General features: G+C 33.2%; 1 protein-coding gene across 1 annotated transcript in view; it reads left to right on the forward strand.

Moving 5' to 3' along the window:
• The window catches only part of LOC143238963 (protein Wnt-5b-like), a 40,854-nt gene that overhangs the window by 3,396 nt on the left and 10,461 nt on the right, over positions 1–26,997 (forward strand). The window contains exons 2-3 of the mRNA XM_076479642.1: positions 8,058–8,311; positions 10,286–10,578. Coding sequence (XP_076335757.1) covers positions 8,058–8,311; positions 10,286–10,578 — 547 coding nt within the window. The remainder of the gene's footprint in view (positions 1–8,057; positions 8,312–10,285; positions 10,579–26,997) is intronic.

The following is a 26,997-nucleotide window of genomic DNA, read 5'->3' on the forward strand; positions in this document are numbered from 1 at the left end:
AATGTTAATACATAGGTGTAACTGACTTATAATATATATGTTAATACACTTGCCTAACTTAAACTGTATGTGTTAATACACTGGTTTGACTGACTTATACTACATATGTTAACACACTGGTCTAACTGACTTATACTATGTATGTTAATATACTGGTCTAAATTACTTATACTGTATATGTCAATACACTGGTGCAACTGACTTATACTATATATTTTAATACACTTGTCTAACTGACATATACTATATATGTTAATACACAGATCTAACTGAGTTATGCTGTATATGTTAATACACTTGTCTAACTGACTTATACTGTATATGTTAATACAGCGATCTAACTCAGTTATTCTATATACAGTGGTCTAACGGACTTATACAATATATGTTAATACACTGGTGTAACTGACTTATTCTATATATTTTAATACACTTGTCTAACTTAAATTATATATGTTAACACTCTAGTCTAACTTACTGTTACTATATATGTTAATACACTGGTCTAACCGACGGCCTTAACACCTTGTCGTATTGTTCAGCTCGTGTGCAGTATCTCAAAATATTTAAAGGTTGAAGAAAATACGTAAAAATAGTTTCTAGCCTACACTGCTTTCATTGAGAACCTACACAATCTATATTGTTTTTACTGAGAACCTACACAATCTACATTGTTTTCATTGAGAACCTACACAATATATATTGAATTCACTGTGAACTTACACAGTATATATTGTTTTTATTGAGAACCTACACAATCTATATTGTTTTCATTGAGATCCTACACAGTTTATATTGTTTTCATTGATAACCTGTACAATCTATATTGTTTTCACTGAAAACCAACACAATCTTTATTGTTTTCACTTAATATTTGTGTTTATTTTAGTCAAATATATGATCTTTTCACACGTGTTTTGAATGGTTTTATCAGCCATGAACTGTCTGAGCATGCGTTAGGCTTCCCTGAATTATTTATTTAGAACTCTAACTCTAAAATTTTATGTTTTATATCAGCAGCACAGAGAGTAAAGTATCTGTTGTTTTTTTGCACCATATCAAATACTCTCAGTGTTAAGTAAGAAAATATGTCTAAATCAGAAGATAAAAAAACACTTCGTTAGTTTCTGACAAAACGACATGTTTGACTGTTCTCTCACAGACAATGGAATTATTTATAAATAACTTGTTTGTCCTGTAGACTCTTTGGCCATCGTACAGTTGCAGTTACGTTAAAAGTAAAAATAAACTCACCAATTAAACAGAGAAACTGTTAATTTAGCAGCCTGCACGTGGCCTGATGTTGACGATGATGTTGAGAAGTGAGTTCTGTCGTCACTTTACAACCACGTGCCCTTCAGGTAGTCCACATCACTCTTACTCTGTGTAAATGGGGTTTAACTGTTTGTTTGTTGAAATGAAATCATGTAACCATGTATTACCACTTTTAATTTAATCAGAGAAACAAGAGACAGGTAGAGAAATATGCAGACAAACAAAGAGATAGTTGGACAAACAGATAGATAGATGGTACATTATAGGAGAAGTTAGATAAGTAGACAGAATAGATAGATAGATAGATAAGTAGACAGAATAGATAGATAGATAGATAGACACAGACATAAATATATAGATAGAAACTCAGATAAGGTGATAGAATATTAGATGACATCACACACAGATATAGGTAAACTGATTAAACCGATTCTGAAGTGTAAAAACACAGAATCTTTGATAAGGTGAAACACATGCTGTTACTGGTAGACTTCTGAGATGTTTTATTACAGTATTCCAGTCCATTAACTCTAGTTTTCAGATTATTAATAGAAAACATAGTGACTTAGAAAAGTGGCCTATGGTGAGTTGTTATCTTAACCTTGAACGACGTTATTTTAATGTTTAATGATTATTTTGAAGCCTCGAATTACTTTGTCTGTTTGTTTGTAGTTAAGCACAAAACTACACAATGGGCTATCTGTTCTCTGTCCACCATGGATTTAAGCGATTTAACTTCGCAGACATGCCGCTGTGCCACTGGAGACGCTTCGAATTAGTTCAATCACAACCTCGAACAGTTTTCGTGAGGCGAAACAAAATTAGATTCGTAAAGATGTTTTATATTCCTTCAGAATTTCTGTTACATTAATGTACAATCAGTTCCCCGCGTTGTGGCTACAGCAGGGATTAAACTTCGAATTTCAAAGTTATAAATGCTTAAGCTTAGCGTTGATTGACCAGAGATTAGAGAAAGGCGTTTAGTAGATTCCTGCCCCTAATATGATTTACGTCTGTTTATATTAAACCTATAATATCACAGAAAAATCCAATATCAGTTTTCCGGTTGGCTATCTAATCTGTTTCTGTTTTAAAGTATATTTATCGTCTAAAAGTCAAATTTCCAATTCTTTGAGGGTCATCTTTCAATACAGTTAAATGTATGTTAATAGAATAATAATTAATTTTCTACGAATTATATTTTTAACAAAAATATATATGAGTACTTGCCAAAACGATTCGTATAATGTCCGTAATTTTCTTTTAGTGTACGTTGTTTGAAGAACCGATTTCTCAAAAACTCTCTCCTTTAATCCATGTTAATAGCATTGATGCTGTTAACATTTCGACATGTCAGTCCTTCTTAGCTTTGACGACGAACAGATTTCATAAAGATTAATAGAAACCTTTTTTTTTTTTTTTTTAGTACAAAACAATTTCTGTGTGTTAAACAGAAGTTTTTCCTTCGTTGGCGGTGTCTCTAATCGTCATGTATTCACTCAACACCGAAATTCGTTCTGAACGTTGTCTCAGTGTTGTTTAGAGACGTCTGTTTTGTTAACAGTTTTTGGCGATTGCTCAACTTAAAAATGGAAACTTTTTAAACTGTTCGTCGATCCTTGAGGATGTCTGGTTTTGTGTTTACTTCGCAAAAAAGCTTTATATAATATTCCAAATGAATCTGCTTAAACCTAATCAGATAGGAATTTATAACCTATTACCAAGGTAACAACATGTAACCGTAATTTAATAGTTTATTTCTTTAAGGCTACTTAACTACAGTTTTATAACATGTTACTGTAAGTTAACAACGTATTTATTTAAGCCTATTTAACTATACTTTCTAACATGTTACCACAGTTTAACAGTGTACTTCTTTAAGCCTATTTAACCACTACTTATAATATGCTACCACAATTTAACAATGTATTTTTTTAAGTCTCCTTAACTATGACCTTATAGTGTGTTAACTTAACTTAAAAACTGCGTCACTAGGAGAAAACACTTTCAAAAATACACTGGTCCTGATATTAAAACGGACAAACATAATTGTCTCTCGGCCAGCTAAGAACACTGTATCTTCCACATATAGACCAGATAAAAAAACAACAAGAATCCCGTTACCACGATCATACTGACACACTTTAGTGCTTGCATTTATTGAATCAATAAAGAAACTAAACGTTATTTTACCAAAACTTCACACTTCCATGTTTTCTTAACACTCACTGTTTCTCCAATTTCATCGTTAACGAAATTTCGAAAGTTCTCATTATATATTCACAAAACACACTCAGAAATATGCACGTATGGCCATTGTCTCAACTGCAGGCACTAGGAACCGACAACAGCAATATTATCAAATGATTTTCTACTGGAAGTAACCAAGTAACCAATTATTAGTAGCAACGTTCATTCCAGGATAATATAACATAATAATACAGCTAGTACATGTGTGTGTTTAGAAGTATTATGAATGGAAATATAATACTGATCTATAAGTGTTAGTGATGTGTGTTGATTTTGAGAAGTGTTATCAATCTAAACATAATACAGATCTATAAGCGTCAGTGATGTGTGTTGAGAAGTGTTATCAATCTAAACATAATACAGATCTGTAGGTGTCAGTGATGTGTGTTGAGTGTTCAGAAGTGCAATGAATCTAAATATAATGTATGTCTGTAAGTGTCAGTAATGTATGTTGATGTTGAGAAGTGTTATGAATATAAACATAATGCAGATATGTAAGTGGCAGTAATATGTGTTGATGTTGAAAAGTGTTATGAATCCAAATATAATACACACTTGTAAGCGTCAGTGATGTGTGTTGAGTGTTGAGAAGAGTTATAAATCCAAATGTAGTACAAGATCTGTACGTGACTGGTAATTCATCAAGTTAGAATGACCCGTAATTGACTGATCATATAATTTATAACACTGAAAAAAAAACAATGATATGGAGAGAAACACAGACTGTAAAAGCAACAACAAACAAACAAAACATTTGTTATAAACGCGGGACTGGCTCTATTTAAATGACCGAAACTCTTTGACTAATTACAACTGTAAAAAGCAAAGATAACTTTTGATGATCGATCAAGTGCTGTAAATAATTCTGCTGTGAAAACGTAGCATGCCTTGTCATAAAGTCACTTGTAGCATGTCTTGTCATAAAGTCACTTGTAGCATCCCTTGTCATAAAGTCACTCGTGGCATATCTTGTCATAAAGTCACTCGTGGCATATCTTGTCATAAAGTCACTTGTAGCATGTCTTGTCATAAAGTCACTTGTAGCATGTCTTGTCATAAAGTCACTTGTAGCATGTCTTGTCATAAAGTCACTTGTAGCATGTCTTGTCATAAAGTCACTTGTAGCATGCCTTGTCATAAAATTACGCGTAGCATCCCTTGTCATAAAGTCACTTGTAGCATCCCTTGTCATAAAGTCACTCGTAGCATGTCTTGTCATAAAGTAACTTGTAGCATGCCTTGTCATAAAGTCACTTGTAGTATGTCTTGTCATAAGGTCATTTTCAGCATGTCTTATCTAAACGTGACTTGAATTATATGTCGTATTTTCTAAAAGTGACATGTTTTCTGTTGTCTTGTTCTGTAACACTTGTGTCGCTAAGTATCATTATTAATCGTAATTATTCTAAGCAAAACTTAAAACGTTTTATTTTCAACTGAATGCTAATATTGTTTCTAAACATTTACAAAATTACGATTTATTTCTACTATAAGTCTCTGATAACGCTACTGAAAACATATCAGTGGTAAGATATATTAGACATGTGTGAAATAAGTTTTGCACTCCTTCTGTTACTAACCGTAATTATTACTCACTTAAATAACCTATTTTGTTATTCTTTGTTTTAATTTTGCTCAAATCTACCAGAGTTATCTGTACAAACCGTCCCTAATTTAGAAGCCAACATCTACCAGAGTTATCTGTACAAACTGTCCCTAATTTAGAAGCCAATCTGTACAAACCGTCCCTAATTTAGAAGCATCTACCAGAGTTATCTGTACAAACTGTCCCTAATTTAGAAGCCAACATCTACCAGAGTTATCTGTACAAACCGTCCCTAATTTAGAAGCCAACATCGTCCCTAATTTAGAAGCCAACATCTACCAGAGTTATCTGTACAAACTGTCCCTAATTTAGAAGCCAACATCTACCAGAGTTATCTGTACAAACTGTCCCTAATTTAGAAGCCAACATCTACCAGAGTTATCTGTACAAACTGTCCCTAATTTAGAAGCCAACATCAACTCTTCAACTTCTCTTTCACCAACGAAGTGAAAGAAGGACTAACAGACACAGCTGAAAGAACAATTATATTAATAAGTTACGGGATTCCATAAAATTCGTTAATATATCCGTTGCGATAGGTCCATGATTTTCTTTAATCTTACCTCCTTTGTTATGATTAATCAATATGCTTTTGAAATTTACAGTTTCTGCTGTGATTAGTCGATCAGTATTTTGACGTCTTTCTATTGGACGAGTCATGAAGTTAAATTTGGAAACTACAACATTCGTTTATAAATTTTAGTTGTGTGCTTGATTTTTGAAAATAAAGTTATACTTAGGAAATTACTAATAATATTTCTATTATAAATTGTTCTAAGAAAAATAATTAATTACTTTTATTTTTATTCGTTGTACTAAGATTTAATTAGTAACATATATAATTGTCTGTAATGCGTTATACAAAGAAGAAGAATTAATGGCATTTAAGTCTGTTATGTATTCAGTACCTAATTAAGAACTAAATTGCTCTGAACCTAATTATGGTCTCGTGTTAAGTTGAATAATCTTCGATGGTACTGCCCTCTACAATGTATCTAGTTAATTGTGTAAATATTTGTAACTTATATAAAAAGTCTTTAGACACAATCTTATCAGATTATAATATAGAAACAAAATGTACGTGAACTACCTATCCAAACACAGATACCTGCTCAACAAAACGCCCCTTTATCAGTATCTTGGCGCGTTCCAACCGATAGCTTTAAAACCGAATTACCCTAATAACACGTTTTACGGAGCGTTCTCTGTGTTTTCGTAGCCAATGTCGTTGGAACTGCAAATAGTAACGCCTTTCTCGAAACGCACTGTGTAATTACCGATGATGTGATAAAACTAGTCGCATTTAAAAGTGGACAAAGCGCCGTATAAAATATTCTTCCCTCCTTCGGTTCTTTCTGCCATAGGCGTAGACCTACATCTGGAAATTATTTAGTTAGGGTTAAACTCGAACACAGTAGCATTCTTTGTAATTATAATTATCAAGTTCAATAGATGAATACTGAAAAACCGACTATCCAAGTAATTATGTAAAGTACTTATTAATAATTACAGATTAATCATAATTATTAATAAATACTTATTAAAAACAATCATTAAAACTGAAAATCAAACCGATCCTCTCTCGTGTGTGCTGGTTACTTTAGGGTCAATGACCTCTCTTATTTCTAGCTTACAATAATACAAAATATTAAATTTTAGCATTTAAATGTCACTGTTAGACTAGTAATTTTTGCGGTAGATCATTCATATATGTTAGTAGAAAATTTTACCATTTGTGATGTAAAATGTTTAATGTTCTATACAACCAACGACAAAGTTATACAAATAGGTAACTGTTACTTGTTTAATGTTCTATACAACCAACGACAAAGTCACACAAATAGGTACACCCTTGTGCAAATTAATTGAAACAAATGGTCATTTTACAATATTTTCAGCATGGAGGCCGGTGTAGGCTCGCTGGACCAACTGATTTCCTTTAATAGTCATTTTTTCACACAGATGGCATTCTACACTTGGTATAGAATATTTAAAGGACTTGTAAGGTTACAGAGTCGACATTTTCAAAGCAGTTATTACTCTCAAAGTTTAAATGACCCCAGTGTAACAGTTAACGTCACAACCACTCAATCTTCATGTAAACTTTATTTCTAATCAGTATTATCTAGTTAATGTGGGGGGGCATCCTTAATAATACTAAATGTAAATATTTCACCGTTTGTTCTTGGGTTCTTCCAGAAATTATGTTAACCTTGATTCCTTGAACTAGCCGCCTTCTGACCTGTGAATGCTTAAATATTCAACTGATAGATTGCCGGAGAGTGCGCTTGCGCATAACGCCGATGTGACTAACACTATAACACTGCAGCTTTAGTTCCAAACAAATTATACCTACGAATGTTTTACGTGACTCCCTGATTAAGTATAAGTGTGGATAAAATGTCTAAGAATAGAATAAAGCTGAAAGGAAACTTACAATATAATATATAGAGAGAATTTTTAATTTCAACCAATTAAGAATCGTTCCAGGTTTCGAAAAGAAAATATTCATATCGCTACATATTCTTAGTATTTCAATGAATGTAGTGATTTTTAAAAAATAGGTTTTTCAATTTTATGTTTACTAATATGTGGTGTATCAGTGTTTCATAAATTTCCAACTTTCCAATACTAGCCCGACTTCTGCACATTAAACCAACACAAGACATGTTTATTGTTATCTAGTAAACAACACTCTCTTACGTCTTCATAAGAAAGTAGTAAACAACACTCTCTTCATAAGAAAGTGAAGTATTTATTCACATGTTACTTTACAAAATCTTTGTTAAGTTTTTCATTGGTTCCACCTTTAAACTTGACATATTTACATTGGTTGTACGAGTGTATGTTTATCTTTATGCACTTCCATTTGTAAAGGTATCTACTTACAATGGTTGTAACAATGAAGTTTTGTCTTTACGTGTAGGTTCTTAGGGTGGCAGGGGCTGGACATCGTTAACAACCCTCATACCTACTTGTTAGGCACCCAGCCCTTGTGTAGTCAAGTAAGTGGACTGTCCAAAGGTCAGTTTAAACTTTGCTTGCTTTACTACGACCATATTCCCTTCATAGCCAGAGGAGCCAACTTAGCCATCAGCGAGTGTCATTTTCAGTTCCGGAATAGAAGGTGGAACTGTACAAGTATAACAAATACAACCAACGACATAGTTATACAAATAGGTAACTGTTACTAGTTTAATGTTCTATACAACTAACGACAAAGTCACACAAATAGGTAACTGTTACTAGTTTAATGTTCTATACAACTAACGACAAAGTTATACAAATAGGTAACTGTTACTAGTTTAATGTTCTATACAACTAACGACAAAGTTATACAAATAGGTAACTGTTACTAGTTTAATGTTCTATACAACCAACGACAAAGTTATACAAATAGGTAACTGTTACTTGTTTAATGTTCTATACAACCAACGACAAAGTTATACAAATAGGTAACTGTTACTTGTTTAATGTTCTATACAACCAACGACAAAGTTATACAAATAGGTAACTGTTACTTGTTTAATGTTCTATACAACCAACGACAAAGTTATACAAATAGGTAACTGTTACTTGTTTAATGTTCTATACAACCAACGACAAAGTTATACAAATAGGTAACTGTTACTTGTTTAATGTTCTATACAACCAACGACAAAGTTATACAAATAGGTACACCCTTGTGCAAATTAATTGAAACAAATGGTCATTTTACAATATTTTCAGCATGGTGGCCAGTGTAGGCTCGCTGGACCTGCTGATTTCCTTTAATAGTCATTTTTTTTTCACACAGATGGCATCATTAGCTGTGTTTTGCAGTATGGTTGATCTATTTTTGGGATATATGATGAAATTTTGAGGAATATTACGTCATTCGAAATTGCGTTAGAAGAGCAAGGAGAACCAGTCAAAAAACAACTTCTCACCAACTCAATGAAGAAAAAACGGTATCAATGGGGTGTGAAATACAAGAACTGGATGCAGGAACAATGGAGGAAGGTGTTATTAAGTGACGAGACTCATTTCTTCGTACAGGGTAAAAGAAGTCTGAATGTTCGCAGATCTCCAGATGAGAAACTTCGAAAATCTCACATCAATCAGCTCATAAAACATCCTTTGAAGAAGATGTCTTGGGGCTTTTTCAGCTACTATGGCGTCGGAGGCTTACATATTGTAGAAGGTATGATGCGAGAACCACAATACATCGAAGTTTTGCAGAGCAGAGTTGTTCCAGAATTGAAAAAGAGATTTCCAGATGAATCTGACATTTTTCAGCAAGATCTGGCTCCGTGCAACACATCGAAACTTGTGAAGAATTTTATGACTACAACGCGAATAAAGGTGCTGGACTGGCCTGGAAACTCTCCGGACTTAAATCCTATTGAAAATCTTTGGGCGATTTGTAAAGAAAGACTCCGGAGAAAAGACTGTACTACAAAAGATAAGCTAATTGAGGCCATAATTGAGGTGTGGTACCGCGGTCCAGAAATTAGTAAAGATTTTAGTCAACTCGTGGACTCGACGCCAAAGCGGATTAATGATCTTCTGAAAAATAAAGGCGGTCATATCATGTACTAATTTGCGAGTAATTTTTGGATTCTCAGAAATAAAACGCAAAAAAATTGAAAAAATCGTAATTTTCCGTCTTGTTTCAATTAATTTGCACAAGGGTGTAACTATTACTAGTTTAATGTTCTATACAACCAATGAGAAAGTTATGTAAATAGGTAACTGTAACTAGTTTAATGTTCTGTACAACCAAAGAGAAAGTTATGCAAATAGGTAATTGTTACTAGTTTAATACAACCAACGACAAAGTTATACAAATAGGTAACTGTTACTAGTTTAATGCTCTATACAACCAACGAGAAAGTAATACAAATAGTTGATAGTTGGACCTTTCCCACATTCCTTATCATGCTAAAAATTGTTCCAACACTTGATGTGACAATGTAGTAATTATATAACTCGTACTACGACCAGTGCTCAAACACTTGGTGTGACTATATAGTAATTACGTAACTTGTATTACAACCAGTGTTCTAACACTTGATGTGACTAAGTAGTAACATTGTAACCCTTAAAGAACTCTAAGATCAACTTGTTCTAGTAACTTCTGTTACTGTGTAATTGGTTTCTTTCCTTTCTTAGCTAGCAGGGAAGCGGCTTTTGTCCATGCCGTCACTGCTGCTGGGGTCGTCTACAGTGTTAGTCGCGGGTGTCGGGACGGACAACTTGGTGGCTGCGGGTGTAGTCGCGCCGCCAGGCCTCACAATCTTCACCGCGACTGGGTATGGGGAGGTTGTGGAGACAACATTGAGTATGGGTACCGGTTCGGAGAAGGATTCGTTGACGTTCGGGAACGAGAAAAGAAGATCCACCGTGGATCCACGCAGCACGCTCGGAAATTAATGAATCTCCATAACAACGAAGCTGGTAGAAGAGTGAGTACTTGGTTTGCTATTGTTCTGTCGACAGTAAAACGAAGAGCGACGCGCGAGCTCAGATATTTATGTTTAAGAAAACAAAAAACAGGCTCTTTGTAGACATTCCTTAAGTTTATCAGATTTAAGACAGGAACAAAGACGCTATAAAAGGATTGGTGATTTGGTTCTTAATGGAAGGCTTACCCGTTTTTGTTTTTTTTATCTGTGTTAAACTCTTTAAGCTTTATAAGAACAGGTGTATAACGCCTAAATTGGCGAAGCCTCAGAGACTTAGCGTAATTGAACTACATTCGTGCTTTGCATAAACACAATTTCAGCTAACCAGGGTGTGGCAGCAGCCGGTCTAATAAACTCTGTTATTGAGGGGAAGACACTGTCAGCAGTTGGCTGAACAACAAACAAAATACGCTTGAAATGTTATTACCTTTTAAGTAATTTTCTTAGTGCGACCTATAATGGGCGAGATAATGATATAGTGCTAAAAATATTGTGTTCTTTTTTTTTGTTTAGCTTTCTATACGAGTTCCAGCCCATAAAATTATTGTCAGTTTCATTCACAGGGTACGTGTCTATTCAGGATAGGATGCGATCCTGATTTTGACTATCATTTTGTAGACTCTAAACAATATTACGACTGCTTAAACAGACATAGCGTCATACTTGGATGTTTTGTCACTAGGATAAATAATTAGATAACTTTAACGTCGGATACAAACAATATCGGCCTGGCATGGCCAAGCGCGTAAGGCGTGTGACTCGTAATTCGAGGGTCGCGGGTTCGCGCCCGCGTCGTGCTAAACATGCTCGCCCTCCCAGGCGTGGGGGTGTATAATGTGACGGTCAATCCCACTATTCGTTGGTAAAAGAGTAGCCCAAGAGTTGGCGGTGGGTGGTGATGACTAGCTGCCTTCCCTCTAGTCTTACACTGCTAAATTAGGGACGGCTAGCACAGATAGCCCTCGAGTAGCTTTGTGCGAAATTCCAAAACAAACAAACAAACAATATCCATCACATTTAGTTCAAGTAAACCATTGTTGGTGTTGTTAAAAGAAGTTACAAAATAACGTATAAATGAAACCACATATTAAAATGATCATAAGTTATAAACCATTTAAAGGTAACCAAACCTTAAGAGATGGTACAGGGTATTCCAAAAATTATTACTCGAACTCTGTCTATTAATAAATATTTAATTACGTGTTTTTATTTCGGGACCTTCCACAAAGTGTAATACTGATGTAGATTTTCGGATGTTCGTGGTTTATATCGATAAACATACCCTAAAAAACACAACAAACCTTAATATTGTATTATTGAAAGAAACAAAAAAGATAATTTTCCACAAAAGTAATTTCAGTTTACAATATAATATACTGTGGCTTAACAAAATATCCAAAAGTAATACCAGTTTAGAATACAAGATACTGTGGTTTATCAAAATATCCAAATTGAATTCAAGTTTAGAATATATGATGTCATTGTTTACGAAATTATACAAAAGTAATTCTAGATTAGAGTATAAGATACTGTAGTATTTCAAAATATCCAAAAGTAATTCAACTTAGGAATATGAGATACTGTGGATTACCAAAATATCTAAAACTAGTTACAGTTTACAATAAAAGATAGTGTGGTTTACCATAATATTCAAAACTAATTGCACTTTAGGGTATAAGTTAGTGTTGTTTACCAAAATATCCAAAAGTAATTCCAGTTTAGAGTATAAAACACCTTGGTGTACCAAACTTTACAAAAGTAATTTAGGTTTACAAGATAATGTGGTTTATCAAAATATCCAAAAGTAATTCCAGTAGTCACTTTTTTTTGTTCGTTGGCCCGGCATGGCCAAGCGTGTTAAGGCGTGCGACTCGTAATCTGAGGGTCGCGGGTTCGAATCCCGGTCGCGCCAAAGATGCTCACCCTTTCAGCCGTGGGGGCGTTATAATGTGACGGTCAATCCCACTATTCGTTGGTAAAAGAGTAGCCCAAGAGTTGGCGGTGGGTGGTGATGACTAGCTGCCTTCCCTCTACTCTTACACTGCTAAATTAGGAACGGCTAGCACAGATAGCCCTCGAGTAGTTTTGTGCGAAATTCAAAAACAAACAAACAAACAAACTTTTGTTAGTCTTGAGAAATTATTATTTAAGGAATAGGTATTTTTGCCGTGATTTTGTGTGGGTTGGAGTCAATACCCTACAACAATCAAACTAATAGTAAATAAAGAAGGTGTCTCATGTGTCACAGAACCAGTAGGAACCCTTTTTATACAACTGTATTTAACGTGTCACAGAACCAGTAGAAACTTTTATAATATACTGTGTTTAACCTGCCATAGATCCTGTAGGAAACCTATATGTCACAAATGTGTCTTATGTATCACAGAACCTGTAGGAACCCTATATAACATAACTCTGTCTAATGTGTCACAGAACCAGTAGGAACTAGCTGTGGCTTACGTGCATAGAACCGAGAGGAACCCTGAATAACCCAATTATATCTTACGTGTCACAGAACTAGCAGGAGCCCTGTATAACCTAGCTATGCCTTAGATGTCACAGAACCACTTATTGGATTGATTTTTCCTTGCGTCATAAAACGTAAGGTGATTATAAAATAATGAAATGAACCATTCAAACCCTTAGATCTCTCGACCACTTCTATTTACTATTTTATACTTAGTGTTAAGTCTCCTGTAACGATATTTCGTGGATCGTGTTCTCCGTATATAAACAGACAACAATACAACAAACTTCTCAAGCACAAAATCTAGTCTTACGACATGGCGCGAGCCTAAAGACGGTGACTTCATGTGTCGTCATTTAACCAATAAATATTCCTCATATTAAAGGAAAAGAACTAGTTTAGAGTTATTAGTAGAAACTGATGAATTAGTAGGCTAAGTTATGATGTAACATGTGACATGACGATACGGGTTTTGCTGGAAAATTTAATCTATAGCCTTCAACAATTACTCAATTAGCTAAAAACCTTTAATCATTCCATATCCGTTTTATTTATTGGTGAATCACTAGTGTAGCAGTCTGGACAATTTCAGTACTGGTGGAACCACATTTAATGTTTTGTTAAAGAATCTATGGACTGTCAGGTTGGTCAGTCTAAAAATTGGTAAACCCACAACTAATAAATTGTAAAAGAATCTATGGTCTGTCAGGTTGGACAGTCTAAGAACTGGTAACCCAACATTTAATGTTTTATTAAAAATTATGATCTGTCAGGTTTTACAGTGTAAGAACTGGTAAACCCAACAATTAATGTTTTGTTGAATAATATCTGGTCTATCAGGTTGGACAGTCTAAGAATTGGTAACACAACAACTAATATTTTGTTAATTAATCTATGGTCTGTCAGGTTGGACAGTCTAAGAACTGGTCAACTCACAATTAATGTCTTGGTAAGGAATCTATGGTCTGTCAGGTTGGACAGTCTAAGAACTGATAACCAAAGAATTAATGTTTTCTTAAAGAATCTATGGTATGTCAAGTTGTACAGTGTAAGAACTGGTAAACACACAATTAATGTTTTGATAAAGAATCTATGGTCTGACAAGTTGTATGGTCTAAGAACTGGTAAATCCAACAATTAATTATTTCGTAAAAAATCTATGATCTGTCAGATTGGAGAATCTGAGAACTGGTAATCCCACAATTGATGTTTTGTTAAGGAATTTATGGTCTGTCAGGTTGGACAGTCTAAGAAGTCATAAACCCAATAATTAGTGTTTTCTTAAAGAATCTATGGTCTATCAGGCTGGTTAGTGTAATAACTGGTAACCAATAATTAATGTTTTGTCAATTATCTATGGTTTATCAGGTTGTTCAGTCTAAGAACTGGTAAATCCAAAATTAATGTTTTGTTAAAAAATCTATGGTCTGTCAAGTTAAACAGTGTAAGAACTGGTAAACCCACAACTAATATTTTATTAAGCAATCTATGTCTGTCAGGTTGGACAGTGTAAGTACCGGTAACCCAGAATGTAATGTTTTGTTAAAGAATCTATGGTCTGTCAGTCTATGACAGTCTAGCAACTGGTAACCGAACAAGTAATGTTTTGTTGAATAATCAATGCTCTGTATGGTTGGACAGTTTAAGAATTGGTAAACCCACAATTAATGTTTTTTGAAGAAATCTATGGTTTATCAGATCGGACAATCTAAAACTGGTCACCTAACAATTAGATGTTTTGTTAAATAATCTATCGTTTATCAGACAGAACAATTTCAAAACTGGTAACGCAACATTTAATGTTTTGTTAAAGAATCTATGGTCTGTCAGGTTGAACAGTCTAAGAGCTGGTAAACCCACAATTAATGTTTTGTTAAGGAATTTTCGGTCTGACAGGTTGAGCAGTCTAAGATCTGGTAAAGACACAGTTAATGTTTTATTAAATAATCTATGATATATCAGGTTGTTCACTCTACGAACTGGTAATCTCACAATCAAAAATGAATCTGAGAATGGCTAGTACGGGTATTAACACTCTTATTGATAAGGAGAGACCAACGTTTTCGCCTTCCTAGGTAATCTTCAGGAAAAGAAAGAGAGAGTTTCCAAGTGGCCCTTGCCGGACACACGTGTTGGGGACGAGAGTATAAACGGGTATGGGATTGTAGAGAGCGTTGTAGTTGGATGTTAGGTTATTAATTAGTATGGGTATAATGGTGTTCCTTTATATTGGTTTTAGTTGTTGTATAAGTAAGGCTTCTTTGATTTTGCGTTGTGTATGTTTGGTTCCCTGCTTAATATCTGTGTGTTTTCTAGGGTTAATCTGTATTTATCTGATTTGCAGTGTTTAAAAACGTGTGAAGGTGTTTTTCTTGTGTTCTTTGAAATTAGTCCCCATTTTTCTGCTTGTTTCTCCAATATAGAAGTCGTGATAGTTGTTGCATTGTATCTTATAAATTATGTTGGTGTTGTGTTTGTCAGTGTAGTTTTTACATAGTATAGACTTTAGTTTTGTGTCTGGTTTTTGAAATAATTTGGTGTTAACTGGAATGCCATATTTTGTTGCTAGTTTTTGCCAAATGTTGGTTAATGTTTCGCTGATGTCTGGAACATATGGTATCCAGCAGTGTAAGGTTTTGTAGTTTATTGTACCTTGGGATTTATTGTTATTGGTCTAGCTGTATGTGTATAATTTTTTCCACCCCTTTTTGAGGAAATTTGTTGATGCTGATGAAGTGTTGTTTTATTTTGTTGATTTCATCGTTAATTTTATCGGATGAGCAGAGTTTTGTGGCTGTGTTTATTTGGTTTATTAATATGTTGAGTTATTGTTTTCCTTCATGTGCTGAATCCCAGGGAATGTATAACAGTATCTAACACAAACCTATTTGTGGATAGTTGTGTTATTTCTTACTTGCTTATGTTGTAAAAGTACAGAAATTGGTCATTATTCCCTTCAAACTTTGCTTTTGTGACCTGGATAATGAAATATAGAAATTAACCTATTTTATATGTAAAAATGGGCAGATTTGCACATTTTCATTTACATAAGGTCTAAATAAAACAACATATGAATCAAGATTTACATGTATTTACACTAAAGTTATACAAAAATGTTTAGAAGTGAGTGGTTTTTCGAGATTTGCGACTGCAATGTAAATCACTTTCACATATCAGCCCCCAAATATAGTCTCCCATCATGTTTTCGTTATACGCTCCCACGTCACAAAAGCAAAGTCTGAAGAGATAAATAGGTCTTTTCCATTTACTTCAGGCATAAGCAATTGGGAAATAACTTTCTACCCAGGAACAAGAAAAGTAAAAATTTTTGTTAAATGGTGTAATGTGTCATATTTTGTTACATAGTGTAATGTTTCACATTTTGTTACATGGTCTAATGTTCCATATTTTGTTACATAGTGTAATGTTTCATATTTTGTTACATAGTGTAATGTTTCACATTTTGTTACATGGTCTAATGTTTTATATTTTGTTACATAGTGTAATGTTTCATATTTTGTTACATGGTGTAATGTTCCATATTTTGTTACATAGAGTAATTTTCATATTTTGTTACATGGTGTAATGTTCCATATTTTGTTACATGGTGTAATGTTTCATATTTTGTTACATGGTGTAATGTTTCATATTTTGTTACATGGTGTAATGTTTCATATTTTGTTACATAGTGTAATGTTTCACATTTTGTTATATGGTGTAATGTTTCACATTTTGTTATATGGTGTAATGTTTCATATTTTGTTACATGGTGTAATGTTTTATATTTTGTTACATGGTCTAATGTTTCATATTTTGTTACATAGTGTAATGTTTCATATTTTGTTACATGGTGTAATGTTTCACATTTTGTTACATAGTCTAATGTTTCATATTTTGTTACATAGTGTAATATTTCATATTTTGTTAGATGGTGTAATGTTTCATATTTTGTTACATAGTGTAATGTTTCATATTTTGTTACATAATGTAATTTTCATATTTTGTTACATGGTGTAATGTTCCATATTTTGTTACATAGTGTAATGTTTCATATTTTGTTACATGGTGTAATGTTTCATATTTTGTTACATGGTGTAATGTTTCATATTTTGTTACATGGTGTAATGTTCCATATTTTGTTACATGGTGTAATGTTCCATATTTTGTTACATGGTGTAATGTTCCATATTTTGTTACATAGTGTAATGTTTCATATTTTGTTACATGGTGTAATGTTTCATATTTTGTTACATGGTGTAATGTTTCATATTTTGTTACGTAGTGTAATGTTTCATATTTTGTTACATGGTGTAATGTTTCATATTTTGTTACATAGTGTAATGTTTCATATTTTGTTACATAGTGTAATGTTTCATATTTTGTTACATGGTGTAATGTTTCATATTTTGTTACATAGTGTAATGTTTCATATTTTGTTACATGGTCTAATGTTTCATATTTTGTTACATAGTGTAATTGTCATATTTTGTTACATGGTGTAATGTTTCATATTTTGTTACATAGTGTAATTTTCATATTTTGTTACATGGTGTAATATTTCATATTTTGTTACATGGTGTAATGTTTCATATTTTGTTACATGGTGTAATGTTTCACATTTTGTTACATGGTGTAATGTTTCATATTTTGTTACATAGTGTAATGTTTCATATTTTGTTACATGGTGTAATGTTTCACATTTTGTTACATGGTGTAATGTTTCATATTTTGTTACATAGTGTAATGTTTCATATTTTGTTACATAGTGTAATGTTTCACATTTTGTTACATGGTCTAATGTTTCATATTTTGTTAGCATAGTGTAATGTTTCATATTTTGTTACATAGTGTAATGTTTCATATTTTGTTACATAGTGTAATTTTCATATTTTGTTACATGGTGTAATGTTCCATATTTTGTTACATAGTGTAATGTTTCATATTTTGTTACATGGTGTAATGTTTCATATTTTGTTACATGGTGTAATGTTCCATATTTTGTTACATGGTGTAATGTTTTATATTTTGTTACATGGTGTAATGTTCCATATTTTGTTACATGGTCCAATGTTCCATATTTTGTTACATGGTGTAATGTTTCATATTTTGTTACATGGTGTAATGTTTCATATTTTGTTACATGGTGTAATGTTCCATATTTTGTTACATAGTGTAATGTTCCATATTTTGTTACATGGTGTAATGTTCCATATTTTGTTACATAGTGTAATGTTCCATATTTTGTTACATAGTGTAATGTTTCATATTTTGTTACATGGTGTAATGTTTCATATTTTGTTACATGGTGTAATGTTTCATATTTTGTTACATGGTGTAATGTTTCATATTTTGTTACGTAGTGTAATGTTTTATATTTTGTTACATGGTGTAATGTTTCATATTTTGTTACATGGTGTAATGTTTCACATTTTGTTACATGGTCTAATGTTTCATATTTTGTTACATAGTGTAATATTTCATATTTTGTTACATAGTGTAATGTTTCACATTTTGTTACATGGTGTTATGTTCCATATTTTGTTACATAGTGTAATGTTTCATATTTTGTTACATGGTGTAATGTTTCATATTTTGTTACATGGTCTAATGTTTCATATTTTGTTACATAGTGTAATGTTTCATATTTTGTTACATAGTGTAATGTTTCATATTTTGTTACATAGTGTAATGTTTCATATTTTGTTACATGGTGTAATGTTTCATATTTTGTTACATAGTGTAATGTTTCATATTTTGTTACATAGTGTAATGTTTCATATTTTGTTACATGGTGTAATGTTTCATATTTTGTTACATGGTGTAATGTTTCATATTTTGTTACATGGTGTAATGTTTCATATTTTGTTACATGGTGTAATGTTTCATATTTTGTTACATGGTGTAATGTTCCATATTTTGTTACATAGTGTAATGTTTCATATTTTGTTACATGGTGTAATGTTTCACATTTTGTTACATGGTGTAATGTTTCATATTTTGTTACATGGTGTAATGTTTCACATTTTGTTACATGGTCTAATGTTTCATATTTTGTTACATAGTGTAATGTTTCATATTTTGTTACATGGTGTAATGTTTCATATTTTGTTACATGGTGTAATGTTTCATATTTTGTTACATGGTGTAATGTTTCATATTTTGTTACATGGTGTAATGTTTCATATTTTGTTACATGGTGTAATGTTTCATATTTTGTTACATGGTGTAATGTTTCACATTTTGTTACATGGTCTAATGTTTCATATTTTGTTGCATAGTGTAATGTTTCATATTTTGTTACATAGTGTAATGTTTCATATTTTGTTACATGGTGTAATGTTTCATATTTTGTTACATAGTGTAATTTTCATATTTTGTTACATGGTGTAATGTTTCATATTTTGTTACATAGTGTAATGTTTCATATGTTGTTACATGGTGTAATGTTTCATATTTTGTTACATGGTGTAATGTTTCATATTTTGTTACATGGTCTAATGTTTCATATTTTGTTACATAGTGTAATGTTCCATATTTTGCTACATAGTGTAATGTTTCATATTTTATTACATGGTGTAATGTTTCATATTTTGTTACATGGTGTAATGTTTCATATCTTGTTACATAGTGTAATCCAGTATGGGTGATATTTCTGTTTTGAATTGTGTATCAGTTCTAGTGATCTTTAGGTTAGGAAATGCTATTTGGTTAGTTTTTTCCTGTTCACAGGTGAACTTAATGTTGGGATGTATCGAGTTAACGTAGTTGAAAAAACTAAGTCTGTGTTGTGTAGGTGTGAATCCAGCAATTGTATCATCAACATACTTGTACCAGTATAGTAGTAGTCGGTGTAAGGCTGAATTGTTCACTTGAGATTCAATCTGTGTCATAAAAATGTTGTGTAGAACTGATGACACGGGATTCCCAATACTTAAGCCATTTATTTGTAGGTAGGTTTGGTTATTGAACATAAAGTTAGTTTTGGTGGTAGTGAATTCTATAAGGGTTGCTAATTGGCTGCTGGGGATGTGCATCAATGGGTTGGGGTTTCTAGATTCAAAGAACACGAAAAAAACACATTCACACGTTTCTGAACACTGAAAATCAAATAAATACAACATATCCATAGAAAACACCCAAATACTAAGTGGAACAGCAAATATAAACAAACGCAAAATCAAACAAGCCCTACTTATACAACAACTAAAACCAATATTAAACAAATATGGAGGAAAACCTTTGTACCGATACAAAGTAATAAACTAATATCCAACTTCAACGCCCCTACAATCCCGTATCCGTTTATACTCTCGTCCTAAGACATAAGTCCGGCAATGATCATTTGCTAACCCTCTCTTAACCTAAAGATGACCTAGGAAGGTCGAAACGTTGGTCTCTGTTCATCAATAAAAGTGTTAATGCCAATACCAGCAGTTCTCAAATACATTTTTATTTCCACAACTAATGTTAAAGAATCTATGGTCTATCAGGTCGGTCAGTGTACCAACTGGTAATCCTACAATTAATGCTTTGTGAAAGAATCTAACGTCTGTCAGGTTTGTCATTATAAGGACTGGTCAGCCCACAATTTGTGCTTTATTAAATAATCTATGGACTGTCAGAATGGTCAGTGTAAGAACTAGTAACCCAACAATTAATGTGTTTTGTTACAGAATCTGCAGTCTATCAGGTTGGTCATTCTAAAAACTGGTAAACCCAACAATTAAAGTTTTGTTAGGAAATCTATAGTCTACTAGGTTGGTTAGTTCATGAACTGGTAACCCAACAATTAATGTTTTGTTGTGTAATTTATAGTCTACTAGTTTGGTCAGTGTAAGAACTGGTAAACCCATCAATTAATGTTTTTGGGGGGAATCTATAGTCTCCTATGTTGTTCAGTGTTAGAACTGGTAAACCCAACAATTAATGTTTTGTTATCAAATCTATGGTCTGTCAGGTTAGACAATCTAAGAACTGGTAACCCAACAATTATCGTTTTGTTGGGGAATCTGTAGTCTACTAGGTTGGTTAGTCTAATTGCTGGTAAACCCAGCAACTAATGTTTTGTTAAGGAACCTATGGTCTGTCAAGTTGGATAATTTAAGAACTGGTAGCTGCACGTCTATTATATTTCATTTTGTGCTAACACGTAAGCTAATCGAGTGTGAGATTATAAACTTTGAAATATGGTTTACGTTACATATGTTATATGACTTTGCTCTAACGCCTATAAATCTATCAAGAATGAAATAGTAGAATATTTACCGATTGGACCTCTGGTGGTGATTAATAATAAAGCAGGCGTTGTCTTTGTCACGATCACGAACTCATGAAGGTATGGGCGTACTGTTTTGTTACTGATTATTGTTTTCCATGTACTGGTTCATTTCAGCTATTTGTGGTGATTTGTAAATTCATAAAGATGTGTTTAAAGTGCATGTTCAAGTAATTACTTGGATGATAAAGGATGCTCACGGAATGCCTCGGGATACTGTTCAACATTCACTTCAGGTGCATCCACGTTAAAAAATTCCGTAGATCAAATTATTGTAACGATATGACGTCTAGCGAAACGTCTAGGGAAGAATGTCATGTTTAGAAAATTACAAAACAGACACCGAGAACACGAAGCAAATGTGAACATCTAATGCAAAAAATAAAAATTAACAAAAGAAAAAATTCAAATACAAAACCTACCGGTGATTCACAAACAAACCTAAAGACGAATAACGTTAAAATTTGTGTCTCGATACCCGTAGTGAGAGGAAAATAGCTAGATCCTTGTGCTCAATAAAAACAAAACTAAATATAAAAATAAAATCGTTCTATTATGCATTTGGTAGCCGCCTTGAAAGAAGGTAAACATCCAATATCTCCAACACTTTATTCCTAGTTTTACACTGTGGTGATTTAACGTGATGCACCGTGTAAAAGATCTACAATCTAGAAAAGAATTGGGATGTTAATTTTCTCTACTCACTGGACGTATTGTGGTGTTAACTTTCTCCATTCACAAGAAGCAAGGTGATCTTAAATTTCTCTACTCACCAGAAGTATCCTGATGTTAATTTTCTCCAATCACCAGATGTTAACTTTCTCCACTCACCAGTAGTATTGTGATGTTAACTTTCCCTACTCATTAGAAGTATTGTGATGTTAACTGTCTCAACTCACAAGAAGTATTGTGATCTTAACTGTCTCTACTCAATAGAAGTATTCTGATGTTAACTTTCTCTACTCATCAAAGTATTCTGAGGTTACCTTTCTCAAATTAAAACAAGTATTGTGATGTTAACTTTCTCTACTTACCACAGGTATTATAATGTTAACTTTCCCTTCTCACCAGACGTTTTGTAATATTAACTTTCTATACTCACCAGAAGTATTTTGATGTTAACTTTCTATACTTAGCAGAAGTATTTTGATGTTAACTTTCTCTACTGGACAGAAGTTTTGTGATGCTAACTTTCTCTACTTACTAAAAGTTCTGTGATGCTAACTTTCTCGAATCACAGGAATATTTGTGATGTTAACTTTGTTTACTCAACACAAGAATTGTAATGTTAAATTTCTGTACTTAAGAGAAGTATTGTGATGCAAACTTTCTCCACTTACTACAGGTATTCTGATGTTAACTTTCTCTACTCACCAGAAATATGTTAATATTCTCTTCTCACCAGATGTTCTGTAATATTAACTTTCTATACTCACCAGAAGTATTTTGATGTTAACTTTCTATACTTAGCAGAAGTCTTGTGATGTTAACTTTCTCTACTCACCAGTAGTTCTGTGATGTTAACTTCATCTACTTAGCAAAAGTATTCTTATGTTAACGTTCCCTACTTAGCAAAAGTATGTTGATGTTCACTTTCTCTACTCACCAGAAGTATTCTCATGATAACTTTCCCTACTTACCACAGGTATTGTGATATTAACTTTCTCTACTCACTACAAGTATTCTGATGTTAACATTCTCTAATTACCACAACTGTTGTGATGTTAACTTTCTGTTCTCGCCCAAGTATTCTGATGTTAACTTTCTCTACTCGCCAGAAGTATTTTGATGTTAACTTTCTTTTCTCACCAGAAGTATTGTGATGATAACATTTTCTACTCACCAGTAGTTCTGTGATATTAACTTCATCTACTTAGAAGAAGTATTCTGATGTTAAATTTCTCTACTTATCAAAATTATGTTGATGTTAACTTTTTCTACTCACCAATAGTTCTGTGATGTTAACTTTATCTACTTACTAGAGGTATTCTGATGTCAATTTTCAGTACTTAAAACAAATGTTGTGATGCTAACTTTCTCTATTCGACAGCAGTATTTTGATGTTAACTTTCTCTACTCACCAGAAGTATTTTGATGTTAACTTTCTCTACTCACTAGAAGTATTCTGATGTTAACTTTCTCTACTCACTAGAAGTATTCTGATGTTAAATTTCTCTACTTACTATAGCTTTTGCGATGTTAACTTTCATTACTCACTAAAAGTATTCTGATGTTAACTTTCTCTACTCAGAAGAAGTATTCTGATGTTAATTTTTTCTACTCGCCACAAGTATGTTAATGTTAACTTTCTTTACTCACCTGTAGTTCTGTGATGTTAACTTTATCTACCCACTAGAGGTATTGTGATGTTAATTTTCTGTACTGTAAACAAATGTTGTGATGTTAACTTTCTTTATTCGACAGAAGTATTTTTACATTAATTTTCTCTACTCACCAGAAGTATTCTGATGTTAACTTTCTCTACTCACAAGAATTATTCTGATGTTAACTTTCTCTACTCGCTAGAAGTATTTTTATGTTAACTTTCTCTACTCACCATAATTATTGTGATGTTAACTTTTTCTACACGCCAGAAGTATTGTGATATTAACTTTATCTACTTATAAGAAGTATTCGGATGTTAAATTTCTCTACTTACCAAAAGTATTTTCATGTTGACTTTCTCTACTTAACAGAAATATTTTGATGTTAACATCAAAATTCTGATATTAACTTTCTCTACTTACCACAGTTGTTGTGATGTTAACTTTCACTACTCGCAAAAAGAGTTTTTATGTTAACTTTCCCTACTCACCAGAAGTTCTTTAATGTTATCTTTATCTACTCACCAGAGGTATTCTGATATTAATTTTCCCTACTTACCACAAGATGTGTGATGTTAACTTTCTGTACTCGCCAGAAGTATTGTGATGTTAACTTTATCTACTTAGCAGAAGTATTCTGTTAATAACTTTCCCTACTTAGAAGAAGTATGTAGATGTTGACCTTCATTACTCACCAGAAGTATTCTAATGTTAACTTTATCTACTTGGCGGAAGTATTCTGATGTTTACTTTCTCTACTCACCAGAAGTTCTGTGATGTTATCTTTATTTACTAACTAGAGGTATTCTGATGTTAAGTTTCTCTACTTACCACAAGTGTTGTGATGTCAACTTTCTGTACTCGCCCGACGTATTGTGATGTTTACTTTCTCTACTTACCAGAAGTATTTTGATGTTAAATTTTTCTACTCACAAGAAGTATTCTGATGTTAAATTTCTCTACTCGCCAGAAATATTTTGATGTTATGTTTCTCTAATGAGTAGAAGTATGTTGATGTTATTTTTCTCTACTTGGCAAAATCTTTCTGAATTTAACTTTCTCTACTCACCAGAAGTATATTGATATTAAATTTCTTTACTTACCACAAATATTGTGATGTTAACGTTCTATACTCGTCAGAAGTATTTTCATGTTAACTTTTTCTAGTTATTAGACGTTCTGTAACGTTATCTTTCTCTACATAGCAGAAGTATTTCGATGTTAACTTTCTCTACTTACCACAAGTATTCTGATATTAACTTTATCTACTAACTAGTAGTATTCTGATGTTAACTTTCTATACTTACCACAAGTATTGTGATGTTAACTTTCTCTACTCGCCAGAAGTATTTTGATGTTAACTTTTTCCAGTCACCAGGAATATTTTGATGTTAACTTTCTCTACTTACGAGCAGTATTGTGATGTTAACTTTCTCTACTTACGAGCAGTATTGTGATGTTAACTTTCTCTTCTCACCAGAAGTATTATGATGTTAACTTTCTCTACTTACTATAAATTCTGTAACGTTAAATTTCTCTACTCACCAGAAGTTTTGTGATGTTAACTTTCTCTACTTACCATAAATGTTGTGATGTTAACATTTTCTACTCACCAGAAGTGTTGTGATGTTAACTTTTTCTAGTTATTAGACGTTCTGTGATATTAACTTTCTTTCCTGACCAGAAGTATTCTGATGTTAACTTTCTATACTTACAACAAGTACTGTGATGTTAACTTACTCTACTCACTAGAAGTTCTGTGATGATAACTTTCTCTACTGAGCAGAAGTATTCTGATGTTATTTTCTCTACTTAGCTGATGTATTCTGATGTTAACTTTCTCTACTCACCAGAAGTATTCTGATGTTAACTTTCGCTACTTTTTACAAGTTCTAAGATGTTAATTATAACAAAGAACCGTAACTGGTTAAATGAACTAAGAAAAAAGAAAGAAGGTCGTTTTAGTATTCGTTTGATTCATGTTATAAATCAAACATGATAAAATGACTGTGTAATTTTTCTCTTATATTCAGTGTAATTATGAAATTATAACACAGTAAAAATATTTAATTGCTGCGCGAAGTGTTCCATCTTTTAGGTTCGAGTGGAACGAGTTTTTAGAAGGCATTGGTGCATATTTATATGCACAATTTATTGGAGGCTAAACCTATTAGTGGTACTACCTTACGATACAAGTGTAAAAAAAGAAAATATTATACATTTACAGGATTAGTTCATCAAATATTCTTGGCCACCCTGCGTGAGTACAGTGTGCTGTGAAAAGTAATGTTAAGTTTTGTTTCGAAGTAAACAGGGCATCGTAGCTTTTTGATAAATTTATAAATTCAGCAACACCATGATCGCAGAACTCACCTTGAAACAACATCAGCATATGACTACTTCTTGTACTAAGTTAAATACTTTATCAGTTTTGGATGTTGTATGAATATAGTTAGTCTATTACGACAGAAGACATACGGGGTTATCTTTTATAACCGGGGTGGGTGGGCAACTCCACGCCACTGGTCACATGTGGACAGTGGATAGCACAATTTTGGTCAGCTCGGGTTTGGGAATCAACTTTTCCATCATTTATTTTAACGCTAGTTTGGTAATCAGCAACTGCATTGCCTAACGTCATCGCTGATGTTGCGCGCTTCATCACTGACGCAGACTCCGTCTATTATGTAACGTCAGTCTGGTTTAAATGCTCATTTCTTTTTTAATTTCGCGCAGAACTACTCGAGGGCTATCTGTACTAGCCGTTCCTAATTTAGCAGTGTAAGACTAGAGGGAAGGCATCTAGTCATCACCACCCACCGCCAACTCTTGGGCTACTCTTTTACCAACGAATAGTGGGATTGACTGTTACATTATAACGCCACCACGGCTGAAAGGGCGAGCATCTTTGGTGCGACCGGGATTCGAATCCGCGACCCTCGGATTACGAGTCGAACGCCTTAACCCAGATTCTTGTTATCGAGTGTTCGTTGTTTTGCATGCGCTTGCTTGTTTGTTTGTTTTGGAATTTCGCACAAAGCTACTTGAGGGCTATCTGTGCTAGCCGTCCCTAATTTAGCAGTGTAAGACTAGAGGGAAGGCAGCTAGTCATCACCACCCACCGCCAACTCTTGGGCTACTCTTTTACCAACGAATAGTTGGATTGACCGTCACATTATAACGCCCCCACGGCTGGGAGGGCGAGCATGTTTGGCGCATGCGCTTGCAAACATATTTTTATTGTGCAACTTTCAAGTGTTTAAATATATTTTGTTTCTAATACCATAATATGGATAAGTGGATAATTCGAAAACGAAAGAATCCAGATGTTGCTGAACTTTCAGAAAATAAAG

The sequence above is a fragment of the Tachypleus tridentatus genome, chromosome 13 (genome assembly GCF_004210375.1).
Source record: "Tachypleus tridentatus isolate NWPU-2018 chromosome 13, ASM421037v1, whole genome shotgun sequence".
Lineage (NCBI taxonomy): Eukaryota > Metazoa > Arthropoda > Merostomata > Xiphosura > Limulidae > Tachypleus > Tachypleus tridentatus.